The sequence below is a fragment of the Eutrigla gurnardus genome (assembly GCF_963514095.1).
Source record: "Eutrigla gurnardus genome assembly, chromosome: 9".
NCBI lineage: Eukaryota > Metazoa > Chordata > Actinopteri > Perciformes > Triglidae > Eutrigla > Eutrigla gurnardus.
The window spans coordinates 24,702,189-24,715,798 of NC_139923.1; the positions used below are offsets into that span (position 1 = coordinate 24,702,189).

Genomic DNA, 13,610 nt, shown 5'->3' on the forward strand with positions numbered 1-13,610 from the left:
TCTTATAATAGTTCCCATTCATAACTGAATGTAATATAAAAAGAAGGGTGTTGTTCAGTAAACAGGCTTAACTTTCGATTGTTTTGGGTGTTTTTTTCACCCACTTCTTTTAAACTTCCGGTTTCGTTTCTCCGTACGCGTCGCTCGGTCTGAGTTCAGCCCCGCTTTGACGGGAACAGCGGCGGGACCACTCGGTGGAAAAACTCGGGATGACTTCCACCGTCTCTAAACTCGTCACTAAGACCCTGTGCGACCACCAGGGTCGCCTGGAGTTCCAGCACCTGGACGACAAGATCGCGCTGCATTTCACCGTCGCGCCGTCGATCCTGCGGGGCGTTGTGTTCGACGACGGCAGAATAGCGATCCGGGAAGGCAAGCAGCCGGTCGTCGTCGGCAGCAAACACATAATTAGCCCTGATAGTCTGATTGTGGCCAAAACCAGTCTGCGGATCTGCCAGAAAAAAAGCGGCGAGTGTCTCCGGTGCGACGGGTTACACCTGTGCAGGTATTACGTGTGTGGAGACTGCACGTTCGGGTAAGTGCTGAAGTTCACGTTACATTTTGGAGGGTTTGTGGTTAGATTTATACCAGTAATCAACTTTAATGATGTAATAAAGGTAAACCAGTTACATGACGACGGTTAAAGGCCCTTCAACATGACTGTATATGGACTGTATCACTGTTTACACACCCACAGGTGTTTCCTCCGGTTTCCTGATTAGATTTGTTTTCTTCTCTCGGACCAGAAATCTGGGTGTCGTAGTTTTCCTCCATTTTTAAACTCCTAACTATGTGGCGTTCGGTGACAATGAAGAGTAGCCTAAAAGGGTGTGTGCAGTCAGATTGTAAATAAGATATATAGCACACAACATAGAGGTTGCCAGTTTCTGTTTCGACTGACGTCTTTCTTCAAATGTTTTGTGAGTCAGCTTAATTAGAATAAAACTATAGCTAAGTTTCAGTGGAACAACCATACATACTGTAGAGCAGTACGACTGTCTATAGTTTTATTCTACTTAGACTGAATCACAAAACATATGAATAAATATGTCAGTCGAAACGGAACTGGCAACCTCTGTATTGTGTGCTATATAGCTTAGCAGTCTAATTGGGCCTCTGTGGGAAAACAGTACAGACTTTGACCCTATGTAGAAAAAAAGATATGATGCCTGCATTAACTGTAAGCCCTTCATTGGCCAGCAGATGGCAGTAATTCCCACCACATTATGGCCCCTAATAACCCACTGTACTCGCTGCATGTAAACGATTGCAAAGCACAGAGAGCTGCTGCTCATAGTGACGGTGTTGTTTATGCCTTAGATATCTCTCTATAGACTGAAAGGGGTTGTGTTCAAAATAAGGTAACAAAAAAGGAGCTTTATAGTTGATTTTGTCCAAGAAAACACACAGATGACATATAGGATCGCAACTTATCATTTATAGAAACCAAATGTAAGATTGTAAGTCTTTTTGTCAGTGGTTGATTTCAGTTTAATTTCATTAATTTTTCAGACTCAAGTGTAAAAATCCCCACAGTCTGGCCAATCCACACAACGCCGAGCTTCTGAAAAGATACGATCTCCACGATTTGACGGAGAAACAGCTGTTCCAGCTGTTACTGCAGAATGATCCGTATCTGCTTCCCGAGGTAGGTTGTACTGGTAACAGTGGGAGACGGCGGTGGGAATATTCAGGATCTCTCGTGCAGCAAAGGATGTGCGTTGTTTTTTCTTCTAGATCTGCCCGCATTACAACAAGGGCAACGGTCTACACGGTTCCTGCAAGTTCACCACCTCGTGCACCAAGCTGCACGTCTGCCAGCACCATCTCCATGGCGACTGCAAGTTCGCCTCTTCGTGTAAGAGAAGCCATAGCATCGATGAGCACGCCACGAAGCTCCTCCGAGGAGTCAGTCAGGACAATATCAAGAACCTTCTTGAGCTCTACAGAAATAAATTCATTATCGTGGGACAACAGGAGGGACGAGCTGCTGCTGTTCCCGGTAACAAATGATGATTTTAATAGAATGCATTTTTAAACTTCTTAAGGAAGAAGATGTCTGCACAGTGGATTTTGTGTGTGTATATATGTGTGTGTGTCATGCAGTGCTGCTCGAGGCGAGACCCCCCACTCAGCAGCTTTCCCACAGCAACCCTGGAAGCCCCACCAGTTCTGGGTGTCCATCTAAGTCCATGAGCGACGCTGAGAGGAATGAAATCTGCCTCTTCTTCATTCGCAGACACTGCAGCTTCAAAGGTAGCCCTGAAACTCCTCACATATCCACCGTATCTTCTCAACACGTGTGTGTAGATGTGTGTGTGTCACCGTTTTCTGGTTTCCCCAGACCGCTGTGCCCGCGTCCACTGGCAGTGGCCCTACAGGTGGCAGGTGTTGGACAGCGACGGTGTGACCTGGAAGGACCTGCCCGATATGGAAGACATCGAGAAGGCCTACTGTGAGCCGGGAAATGACACGAGCTGCATCGATCCGCCGCCGGCCCCCTTGGGTCTTCTCAGATATCTGTCCTTTCAAAGGTGCATGAATGAAGACGCGGACCACAGAGACGTACACACATTTCTAGGAACGTTGTTGAATATGTTTACTGCTTGCTTTCAGCACCGAACCCTCCGTTCCGTCCGTTGACTTCATGGCGATGACGTATGGGGGGTCTCCGGTTCGTCGCCTCTCCACTGCCTCCTCTGTCTCCAAGCCCCCCCACTTCATCCTCACAACGCAGTGGCTCTGGTACTGGAAGGACGAGGGCGGGGTGTGGATTGAGTTTGGACAGGTCGGTCAGGGTTCCTACGGGTGATGGAAAGTGCTTGGATTTAGAATAAAGTGCTTGAAACTGCTGGAAATGAATGTTATGACATGATGATATAACACAGATAACATAAGATCTCCTTATTTGAGGGACTGGAAACAGCATTTTCTGACATTTCTGCATGAAAAAATGACTTTTGATGATGAAAAAAGTTGATTATATTTCTGTGGATCTGTTAGTGGAATTAGTTTCCCTTTCATTTGTGGTCTTTCTGTAAAAAGCTGTCCCAAAACAATAACATCTCATTTAATGTGATGAAAAAGTGCAATATAACAATACTGAGGATTGTATACAAATATATGTAGTTTACCATGGCTGTAAGGTGCTGGAAAAGCATGAAAATGCACCTTGAAATGCTTGAAAGTGCTTGAATTTGACTTTGGAGAAGGTGGAGGAACCCTGGGTTATACGTCTTTGTTCTGATCCACTTTATTTACTGGCACAAGCTCACGATGGATCGCTGTTATTTTCCTGCAGAGCGACGGTGACAAAACAGCCTCGGCCACCTCTCAAACCCTGGAGAACGTGTTCCTGGCAGACAGAGACACGGAGATTCCTTTCAGTGCTGGCAAACAGCAATACCTCCTCCACTTCAAAGGAACACAGATGTATCAGCAGAACGTCAAATACAAAACCAAGAGAGAGGTCAGGAGGAGGCCTCACTTTGTGTCTGCTCACGACGTGGAGCTGAAGCTAAAGAGGTATTTGTCTTTTACATTTGGGAGATTTTTAAGAGTGCAAGTCTTACAGTTTAGTCAAACCTTTATCATGTTTGTCTCCTCGTAGTGCTTCATCCCACTCCTCCAGCTCCTCCACGGCTGAGACGTTCCCGTCCCACTGGGACAAGAACGCCCAACCCGACTTTGGATACAAGGTATCTCTCTTAAACCAACACATTGTGGTCGTTTTATCAGATCTGTTGAAAAGGGTTCATCTTCTTGTGTTTGTGTGATTTATTTATGTTTTGTTCTCGCTGGGATGTTGGTGTAGATCAGCTGCGCAATAAGGGAGGCTTGCATCATTATGTATTATAATATAGTTTTGTTGAATTTCCAGAGTTCCAGTTTTGTCTTTCAGTAAACGTTTTGCTAATAAACGCCACCTTTTTTATGTTTCGACCTCCTTCTTCCACATCCATTTTTAGATTTTTCCAGTGCTTTATCCTTTATCTGGGCGTGCTGTACTGTGCTTAGTATTTTCAGTTTTGTTTTTATTGTTTTGTTCCTACTTGAACATTAAATATTTATTCATGCATTTCAATAATGGTCCGTCAATCTCTCATCTTTCAGCTGGTCCCCATCTCCAAATCGGCGAAGGAGTACAGTATGATTGAGAAGCTGTTTAAGCGCACCATGCCCCAGAGTAAAATCAACAGCATCCAGAGGATCCAGAACCCGGCTCTGTGGAGAGTCTTTCAGTGGTAAATCCTCGACCTTTTAATCAATAGATTTATCATGTGAAAGGGGTCGACAGAGAGTTATAACCTGCAGTTACAGTGAGTTTCAGCTCATTTCTATTGTTGTGATCGGGTCGTTCTCAGCTGTTTTCAGTGGGAAAAGCTAGACTCGCTGATGAAGCAGTGGAGCATTTGGCAGCTAAAGAGCCCATATGTCTTTCTCAGGAGTGAAAACCGAAGCAAAATGTTTTTTTTGTGTGTTCAGGCAGAAAGAGCAGATGAAGGCCAGAAACGGAGGGAAACCCGTGAACGAGCAGTATTTGTTCCACGGGACGGACGATTCCCTGATTGAGGCCATCTGTCAGCAGAACTTTGACTGGAGGATGTGCGGCGTCCACGGCACGGCGTACGGCAAAGGTATATATGATGACTGTACAACGTTGGCCAGGAAACTCATGAGTCCAGGGCCGTCAGGGTTTTTCAAACTGAAAAAAAGCAGCATTCTTAACCGTCACAGTAGCAAAGAGCCTCTCTCTCGTTCTTTTTAGGGAGTTACTTTGCCAGAGACGCGTCCTACTCGGACAGATATGCCAAGGTCAAACGGAGCCTGAGCAAGATCATGTTTGTGGCTCTGGTCCTCGTGGGGGAGTACACCAGGGGGAGCAGCAGCTACGTCCGGCCCCCGTCCAAAGGAAAGAGCACCACCCTCTACGACAGCTGCGTGGACAGCGAGAGCAACCCCGGCATCTACGTCATCTTCGAGAAACAGCAGATTTATCCGGAGTATGTTATCGACTACTCGTGAGTCACATTGCTGTTGTCGACGTTACTCTCTTTACTCCGACAGGAAGCAGTTTAGTGGCTTTGTGAGGTTTACAGTGTATTAATACCACAATGTAAAAATACAACAAAAAAAAGCACTGCATTCAAACGCTTACTTAAGTAAAACAAGCAATTCTATTAGCTGATAATGTTACCATTTTAAAGTAGTAGAAAATGCTCAATGGGATTTTTCTGTGTGATTATACTTTTCTGAACAAACAGAAAATAATACTTGGCTGACATCTATGCTTGTGATTAAGGTCTATCTGGTTGTGGGAGCTAATTAATGCAAGTCTAAATGAAGGGTTGGTTATGTAAAATAGTCATTAAACACTACCATTAAAAAGTTTGGGATTGTCACAAAAGCTTGATTTGTTAGTCGGATGGCAGAGAGGACGACTTTCATGTTGTGGAAACTCCTCTTCCTCCACAAATAGATATGATTTTGGAGGAAGAGTTACAGGAAGAGATGCTATAAAATGGTTGAAACAGACTGAAATGGAGAAAAAGACAAATATCCCTTTTGGTAACAGTTGAATAAGATTACAAGAAATCAACTAAACATACATTTTAATAATTTAATTCTTCTTTTTAACCATTTCAAATGTTCATTACTTTGGTGTCTGACTTTATGTCACTATTAAAGTTGTCATTATTGAAGAAAAACATCAATATAAGAACAAACCAACCAAAAGAAATCTCTTTAATTACACACTGAAGTGGCATTTGACCCATTTAAAATGTGCATCAGTCACACACAGGCACACTCAGCTGATAAAATATACACACAGTTTCATTGATTCACTTGAATGTATGATCTATGAATATTATATACAGTCACAATTAAAATGAATTCAGGGCTGTTATTCCCGAGCATCCCAGAATAGCTGCCAAACATTTGCTTAAACTCTGACTTACCTGCATGAATAATAGTTATGTAATGTTTCCCTTTCAATACAGTGCAAATATTCTCCTTTTATTATTATTTAATTATGTCATCAAGAGAAAACTAAACTGCAGTTTCCTATTGTGAGACATTTGATAAATGTTGACTCACAAACCACTTCTTTCTCTCTGAACTAGCAGCTTTCATTTAAGGAGATTAGAAGACAGCAAATAGAATCAGTAACTCTGTCTGACTGTACAGCAGTGAAAGGGAGCAGCTCAGGTAAACAACAGGCTGCCCATCTGAAGGAATGTGCAAACTTTCAGACAGAGCATCTAGAGCGCTGTGGCATTCAGATTTACTGGCTGAACTGGTTCTTCAGGCTCACATCATCATCATTATTATATCAGACTATACAATATTTGATTTCTGTTCATTAAATCAATCATCTCAAGCGTGAACCTTGTTCTATTAGTTCATTCTCTCCTCTCTCGTTCAATTCCCCAAGAATAAAAGCACTATAATCGAGGTATACTGTGTATTTTAACTTCATCTTTAGGTTACCGATGGAAGAGCAGACCTGCAGAATGCCATTTATTTGTCTGCGGTCCATAACGATGAACAGTGAGCTTTTAATTGTCTGGAGGAGAATTCCCCTGACCTTCTCCCATGTCTCTGACTTGAATTTTCACAAATATGCCGTTTTTTGGTCCCAGCGTGCTTGTCGACTTTAACTCGAGAGGAACCTGCACACAAAAAAAATAATACCGTATTTAAAAGCAACATCTTCCATGCATTCTACATGTATTCTTAATGTAGGTTCTTGTTCTTCAAATGCACATTCATAGTGTGTCAATGTATCTTCAGACAACAGACTGTTTTCTTTAGTGTTTGAAGTGTCTGACCCACCTTAGTCTCGGAGCAGGCCACGATGCTGAACCTGTGGAACAGACGCACGAGAGCCATTTTGATTTCCAGCTGGGCGAGCCTCATTCCCACACAGTTGCGGGGACCGGCCCCGAACGGCAGGTAGACAAACGGATGTCGATTGGCCTTGGCTTCTGGTGTGAACCTGGAGATCAAACACAAGTTATATATATATCGGATGAATTAAAAGCAGGAGAGAATAAGAGTAATTTATCAGGCCGTATTAAATTAGTTTTTCATTTAGCACAACACAGGGATTTTACTACCTTCGTTATAGCCGTTTCATGGTGGTATATGATCTAAAAATTAATACTAAAGACAATAAGAAAGTATCTTACATGAAAAAGGACTATTCAATCGTATGTTTTATTGGGTTTTTTTTGGGACGTCCCAAAATCTTTTAGTTTTCTGAAAGTTATGAGACGCCACGTCAATAATTTGAATGACACTACTGTCGAGACATTAATTAATTAGTTGTTACATCTTCATTAAAGTAAAGCCATCTATTAGATCCAGATAATAAAGGCTCTTTAACTCATGAACAGCCTCCTACCGCTCGGGGATGAACCTCTCGGGCTCGGGCCAGTGCTCGGGGTCGTGGTGGAGGAATCCCGCCGGGATCTCCAGCGTCGCTCCTTTAGGGAGAACCTGGCCGTTCAACACACAGTCCTGGTCGATGTCTCTCGCAAACCTTTGTGGGGGAAATGGCCATGAATGCATGTGTTATCATCTAAACTTCTTCTCTTGCATGATTATTATAAACATAACTAAAAATATCTGTATGCAAGTAAAGCAATAAGTGATTATTCATTTTGAACTGAATCTAATTTAAAAACGGCATCTTATATCCTCATTTAATGATCTGAATTTACCTGAAACCCGGAGGGTAGAGACGCAATGCTTCACTTATCACCATATCTAAATAAGTCAGCTCCTGGATGTTTGTGTAATCTGGTGACTCCTGCAACAAGAGGACTAAAATAAAGTCAATTCAGCATAATTTAATAGAAGTTTACACATCAATGGTGGTTAAAAGTGAGATCAAACTGTAAGACAACACACTTACATGTCTGGTGAAGAAATGATCCACCTCTTCCTGTACTTTGCGCTGACATTCGGGGTGGATGGCCAGGAGGTAGCAGGTGAAGGCCAACGTGTTGCTGCTGGTTTCGTAGCCGGCCAGGAGAAAGACGAAAGCCTGACCCACGATCTCATCCTCGGTTATCATCTTTTTCTGCGGACGCCTGGAGGAGGGCTCCCGTGGGTGAAGACGCTCGTCCTGATCGGAAGCCGACGGTTGCGTCTGCTGGTTTCTGTGATCCGGCTCACCGGCGTGGTTCAATGTGTCAGAGTGTTCCTGAGACACACCCTCCCTGCTGGTTCGTGCATCCAACATCAGCTGGAGGAAGTCCCGACGTCTCTACATGCAAAACAAAACCAACGATTATACATTTGTTTTAATAAATACATGCAAACGAAGGCCTGTCGTGCTGCGAGGTGCATTTAAGATGATTAAATGAGAGTCACCTGTGCAGCCGGCTGCTCCTCTCTCTGCTTGATGATCTTCTGGATGCTGTTGATGAAGAAGTTATTCATCTGGTCTCGTCTTTTGTTGGGGATGAGTCTCACCAGAGGAGCCATGATGAAGGGGAAAGCAACTGCACGCACAGACCAAATATGTTAAATATTATGACCACATTATGTTTAATTTTTACAGAGATATCGATGCCAATAGATTTGACTGACTGAAAAAAAGCATGATGGGCCTGAAGAAAGAAAAGTTGAAGAACATCTGTGCATGGCGGACGAACGGGTCGTCTGGGTTGTTCTGAGAGTCCACCTGAGTGGCAAATGCCACGCTGGCAATAACGTCCATGGTGAAGCAGCCAAAACACCTGCAAAACACGCGGAAATATGAGGAGGGAAGAGGACAACGTGATGCTAACAGGCTATATTCACTGTGTGTGTGTGAGACTACCTGTGGATGTCAAAGGCCTCTCCTGACTCAGCAGAGACATCCAAGTTTCTCATCAGGGCGTCAGTGGCTGTGTTGATGAGCGGAACCATCTATAGGAAGATATAATAGACAGTAATGATCCTCATACCTTTATTATTAGAAAAGGGTCCCATAAACAACACAGAAGCACATTCACACTAGAATGGAAACTTAAAGTATTTATAGAGTATGAATGAGATGTTGCCATGAGACATAAAGAAGGTAAAATATGGTCATTTAATTTGAACTTAGAGGAAAACAAATTTCATTATGTTAAATTATTAAGGAAGACAAGAAAGAGCTTCATGATAGACCCTCCAAGAGTGAAAATAATTTCAACAAAGTAGTCCTTCATGTCCTCTCTGCTCCAAAATGATGCAGGTCTGATATGAATTACAATCTAAAGCAGAAGGGCAGCCCAGCCATAAATCCATGGATTGACATGTTAATGAGCAGTATCAGGTCACCACGCCTAAACGCTCCTCAATAATTGGATCTTTAGTTACATAAGAAGCTGCAATTTTCCAGAAAATACCTTTACCTGTAAAACCCAGTCATATCTCACCTCTTTCATCTTGGCGGCGCTGAACGACGGGGTCAGGATGCTCCGCACTCTCTTCCAGTGTTCGTTCCTCAGCATGAGCAGACAGTCCGACATGGGCTTGGTGGTAAAGCGGAGCGTCTGCACAGAGACATGAGAGTACGGACATCTGTCATCTTTCCATCACCTTCTCTTACAACCGTGTGTGAGGCACACAAAGTGTGCATGTACATGGTTAATGTCCTCACCATTCTGTTTGAGAAGCTGCTGAAGTCCCTGACCATCACTTGTCTGAGCATGTCAGGGTCCGCTATCACCACCACCGGTTTCCGCGCCAAATAATAACTAAAATACACCAAATACATAGCTTGTTAGTGTCCATTTCCTGAATAATTCATCATCACCATCATATCATCAGATGCTGATGTAGAAGTGAACTTCACTTACCCACAAACTCTGCCGTGTGTCTTTATGAGATCATTAATAGGGTTGAAGAAACCCTGAAAAAGAGATGAGAAATAAGACCCCACGAAATCAGCAGCTTTGTTGTCCTTGCCGTTTCTGCAGATTCTGACATATTGATCAAGCAGTTAATTGATACGTCTCCTCCTGAGGACTTTGTCCCTATAGATACCGAGATGAAACCATGCAATTATTGATGCATTAACCTATGTGCTGCTAGTCACATGACTACTGGCTTGGGCACGCTCCCTGGAAGCAGGCACAGGTGCACTGATTGGGCAGCTAACACAGGTGCACTGATTGGGCAGCTTACACAGGTGCACTGATTGGGCAGCTAACACAGGTGCACTGATTGGGCAGCTAACACAGGTGCATTGATTGGGCAGCTTACACAGGTGCATTGATTGGGCAGCTTACACAGGTGCATTGATTGGGCAGCTTACACAGGTGCACTGATTGGGCAGCTAACACAGGTGCATTGAGGGTCCTGAGCTCAATCGCTGTCTGCACTTTGGGTGAGGAGGTTCCCTTTGTCTCTGAATGTGTTGAGTGAGTCGTTTGAGCCATTTTATTTGATATTCCATGTTTACTTTGTCTTTGTAACGTTGAAAAACTAATACTACTATGAGCTATCAAAGTAGGATGTATTGATGTACCGATCAGTGCTTGTGATTCAGAGTTTAATGATTTCTGTATTCAAGAGAATGTGATACAAATTAATTTGTTTTTAACCGTTATTTTCATTCAGTCGTGAAACCACTAAATGCACCTTAATCCTGACTGGAAAAGGAGAATAAATGCTTTCAAATGCAACCTGCTGACTACTACTTCTGTGTTCGTATGAATTAAATCAATGTTGAAAGGAAGATTTCTCTCACATCAGTGAGTAAAATGCATTAGAACTTAGAAATTGCAGTAATATCTTACCTGACGAAACATGAATAAGTTGCCAAAAAACGGTATTGGCTTTGGATGTTTGATGCCACATCGAGAGAGCACTGAAAAGGGGTAAACTGAATACCTAGAAGACGGAGGACAAAGTTGTGTTTTATGACTAAAAATAATCAAAGCAAATACAGAATATAGAACATTTCCAACACAGCCCAAATATTCATCCCACTGTTTTGTTATAGGCGTTCTGCTCTATCGGCTCTGCAAATGTTGATGTGTGCAGGGGTTGGTTTATGTTGGTGCGCTTGTTAATTTGTTCCCTGGCTGGTTAAGAATATTTTGAGGCGTTACTCCAAGAGCTTCCTCATTAAATGAAAGTCCAATGTGCAACGGTGCAAACCTCCCATGTGATGCATGAGGAATGAACTGAATATCTAACTATTTTTAGTGTGTGCTTTGTTGTTGGTGGACTATTGATTGCGTTTCAACAGCAGATGCAGCTTCACAAACATTTGTTTTTATAAATCATTAACTCACCAGTAAATGAGACCCAGCAAGATGAGAAAGAGGCTGAATGTCACAGTAAATCCACTGGCCTTGACGCTGAATAATGCGTTCAGGACGTCACCTACAGCCTCCATGGTGTAAAAACTCCTCAATGGTCCACTGTCAGCATTTGATCAAGGCTCCTAGAGGGAAGGGAAGCAGAATAAACAGTAGTCAGTGTTTACACTACAGTACAAGTATATCTTCTACAAACTACTCACAAAAACCTTCTCCTCTGACTCAGTTAGTTTCTCAGAATCCTGATTGTACTCACATCTCTTTATATATTTAAAATGCTGCGTTTGGAGCCTGTTGTATTGTAACACTGTAATGTTTTGTAAAGCACATCAGCTGCATGGTTAGCTGTTTACGAGTATCCTCTCGACGTTTAAGCATTGTTTATAACCCCGACGTCATACTGTAGGTCATCTGTGATGCTAGGCTACTAGCTACAACAACATGTCGCAGTTGGTTGAACGTTAGACGACCAGGTTGGTGACGTAACTGTCCGGACCTTTCCTATATCTGGAGAAAGTTGTCACTGTAAAATAAAATAAAAAACGTGTGCGCTTACCGTTTATATATGAACTCTCTCTGCCATCAGTGTTTATTGTGATAACGTCTTCTTCGCCCTGTGAAAAGGACGCAGCACAATGAAAAGACGAGGTGCATGCTGCCACCTACTGGCCGGAAGCGTATGGTAATCCAACACGAGTTTGCCGGCGCGTGAAGTGCGTATAGGCTTTTAATTCAGAAGGAAATATGTATATAAATTGCAACATTTTGCAATTAAGTAGATGCAATTTCCCGCATTCATGTGCATGTAACATGTTTTTAGAAGATGTATCTTCTTTATTTAATGTCTCTTGTTCCTAGAAATTAAAATGAGAATTAAATAGGCCTAATTGTTATACTGACATTTTTTTTTTTTATAATGCCTTTGCAATAGTAGTTGTGTGTTGTCCTCTTGCATATCTCCTATCATCGTGCAGAGGAGGTGGGCTGCAGAGACCATGCAGGAGTCTCTTGTTTTCCTCATCCTGGGAGTTGACAGGCTCAGGGATGACCAGTTTATAGGTGTAGAGACCAGAGGAAACCTGTTTTTCATAATATGGGACCTTTAATGGTAAATGTGGGGGAGTCCAAACAACTTTTTTTAAAAGGTGCTGGGGTCCCGACCCCTCAATATATGGTGGCAATGCCAATGTGTACAACTAAAACCCCTTACACACATAGAGTTGAGGACATGCATGTGTCCTCAAAATAAACAAAAGGACTAAATAAATACAAATGAACAGAAATTAGAAGATATTTTGTGAAGAAGCAGCCTGACTTACCAAGTCGTCATTAAACACTTGAAGCTTGCACTGACATGACTGGAGTGGCAGCATGTGTGTGTCCTGCACTTATCAAACTGCTGTATCTCTGCATTATGCAGAGTTCAACACAAACCGTAGGGAGTAATGAAGACACTGTTGGATATAAATTATTCACACTGCACCATGGAAAAATAATCTCTTCTGGCACTAAACTCCCTCAGAACCACCTGTTCTCTCCAATGTCCCCCTTTCCAATTTGTTGGAAACACTTAATATAATTGCAACATGATTGGATACAGCAGAGTTGTGACTTATTGTTTTGAATAAATGTGACTGTCCCGTATAAGCAAAAAGATTTTTAGAATGACGATGTAAACAGGATTATCAGGAGGAACAATGTCATGCAAATATGGATAAAGGGCAATTATTCACTCACTTTTGGCAATAGAATGAAAACTAAATCTGACTGAAACCCATTTTTTAATGTGTTATTTCAAGGGGTGGAATTAAATTGTTTGTGTAACAGTGTCGGTGTAACACAAATAACACAACTTTTATTTACACAAATGTATATTATTTTACACAAATGTACATTTTTGAGTATGAAGAATTAGTGAATTTACTCTTATGTACTAATATATCACAGGTATGAATGCTGGTTCTCATTTCAAGTCACATCTGAGTAAATACGAGGCAAACTTGCATTATCTCCGCTGGCCACCAGGGGGCCTCGACTCTGGTTGCAAAAATAAACCTGACTGCATTGGAGTCTGAGGAAATCCCACTTTATCAACATTGTAAACATGAGTTTGTGGTCTCAATCGCTAGTTTCGTGTCTTCTTCAATACAGCATGATGTTAATTTAATGAATAATTGTCCAATTTAGCGTGAAATAGACGATAACACAGGCTATGCTTTAGGGCGTGGCTACCTTATGATTGACAGGTCGCTACCTCAGTCTCAGCAACCAATGCAATTACATTCTGCATTTCTTTAACCA

The 13,610-nt window shown here is 42.4% G+C and overlaps 2 protein-coding genes across 2 annotated transcripts; one reads left to right on the plus strand and one right to left on the minus strand.

The window, feature by feature from the left end:
* Positions 1 to 30: 30 nt before the first annotated feature.
* Positions 31 to 5,407, plus strand: parp12a (poly (ADP-ribose) polymerase family, member 12a). Its single transcript, XM_084016654.1, has 11 exons — positions 31 to 535; positions 1,513 to 1,648; positions 1,738 to 2,002; positions 2,107 to 2,256; positions 2,345 to 2,534; positions 2,617 to 2,788; positions 3,302 to 3,525; positions 3,611 to 3,698; positions 4,114 to 4,244; positions 4,486 to 4,637; positions 4,769 to 5,407. Exons 1-11 carry the CDS (start codon positions 210 to 212, stop codon positions 5,023 to 5,025), a joined length of 2,091 nt encoding a protein of 696 aa, XP_083872780.1. The 5' UTR covers positions 31 to 209; the 3' UTR covers positions 5,026 to 5,407.
* Positions 5,408 to 5,827: 420 nt separating this feature from the next.
* On the minus strand, positions 5,828 to 11,899 carry tbxas1 (thromboxane A synthase 1 (platelet)). Its single transcript, XM_084016658.1, has 14 exons — positions 11,866 to 11,899; positions 11,283 to 11,434; positions 10,782 to 10,875; positions 9,840 to 9,892; positions 9,641 to 9,737; positions 9,417 to 9,533; positions 8,834 to 8,922; positions 8,602 to 8,750; positions 8,383 to 8,513; positions 7,922 to 8,275; positions 7,728 to 7,816; positions 7,409 to 7,546; positions 6,838 to 7,000; positions 5,828 to 6,674 (listed from the first exon to the last, which is right to left on the minus strand). The coding sequence occupies exons 2-14, from the start codon at positions 11,384 to 11,386 to the stop codon at positions 6,561 to 6,563; spliced, it is 1,692 nt and encodes a 563-aa protein (XP_083872784.1). The 5' UTR covers positions 11,387 to 11,434; positions 11,866 to 11,899; the 3' UTR covers positions 5,828 to 6,560.
* Positions 11,900 to 13,610: the final 1,711 nt, after the last annotated feature.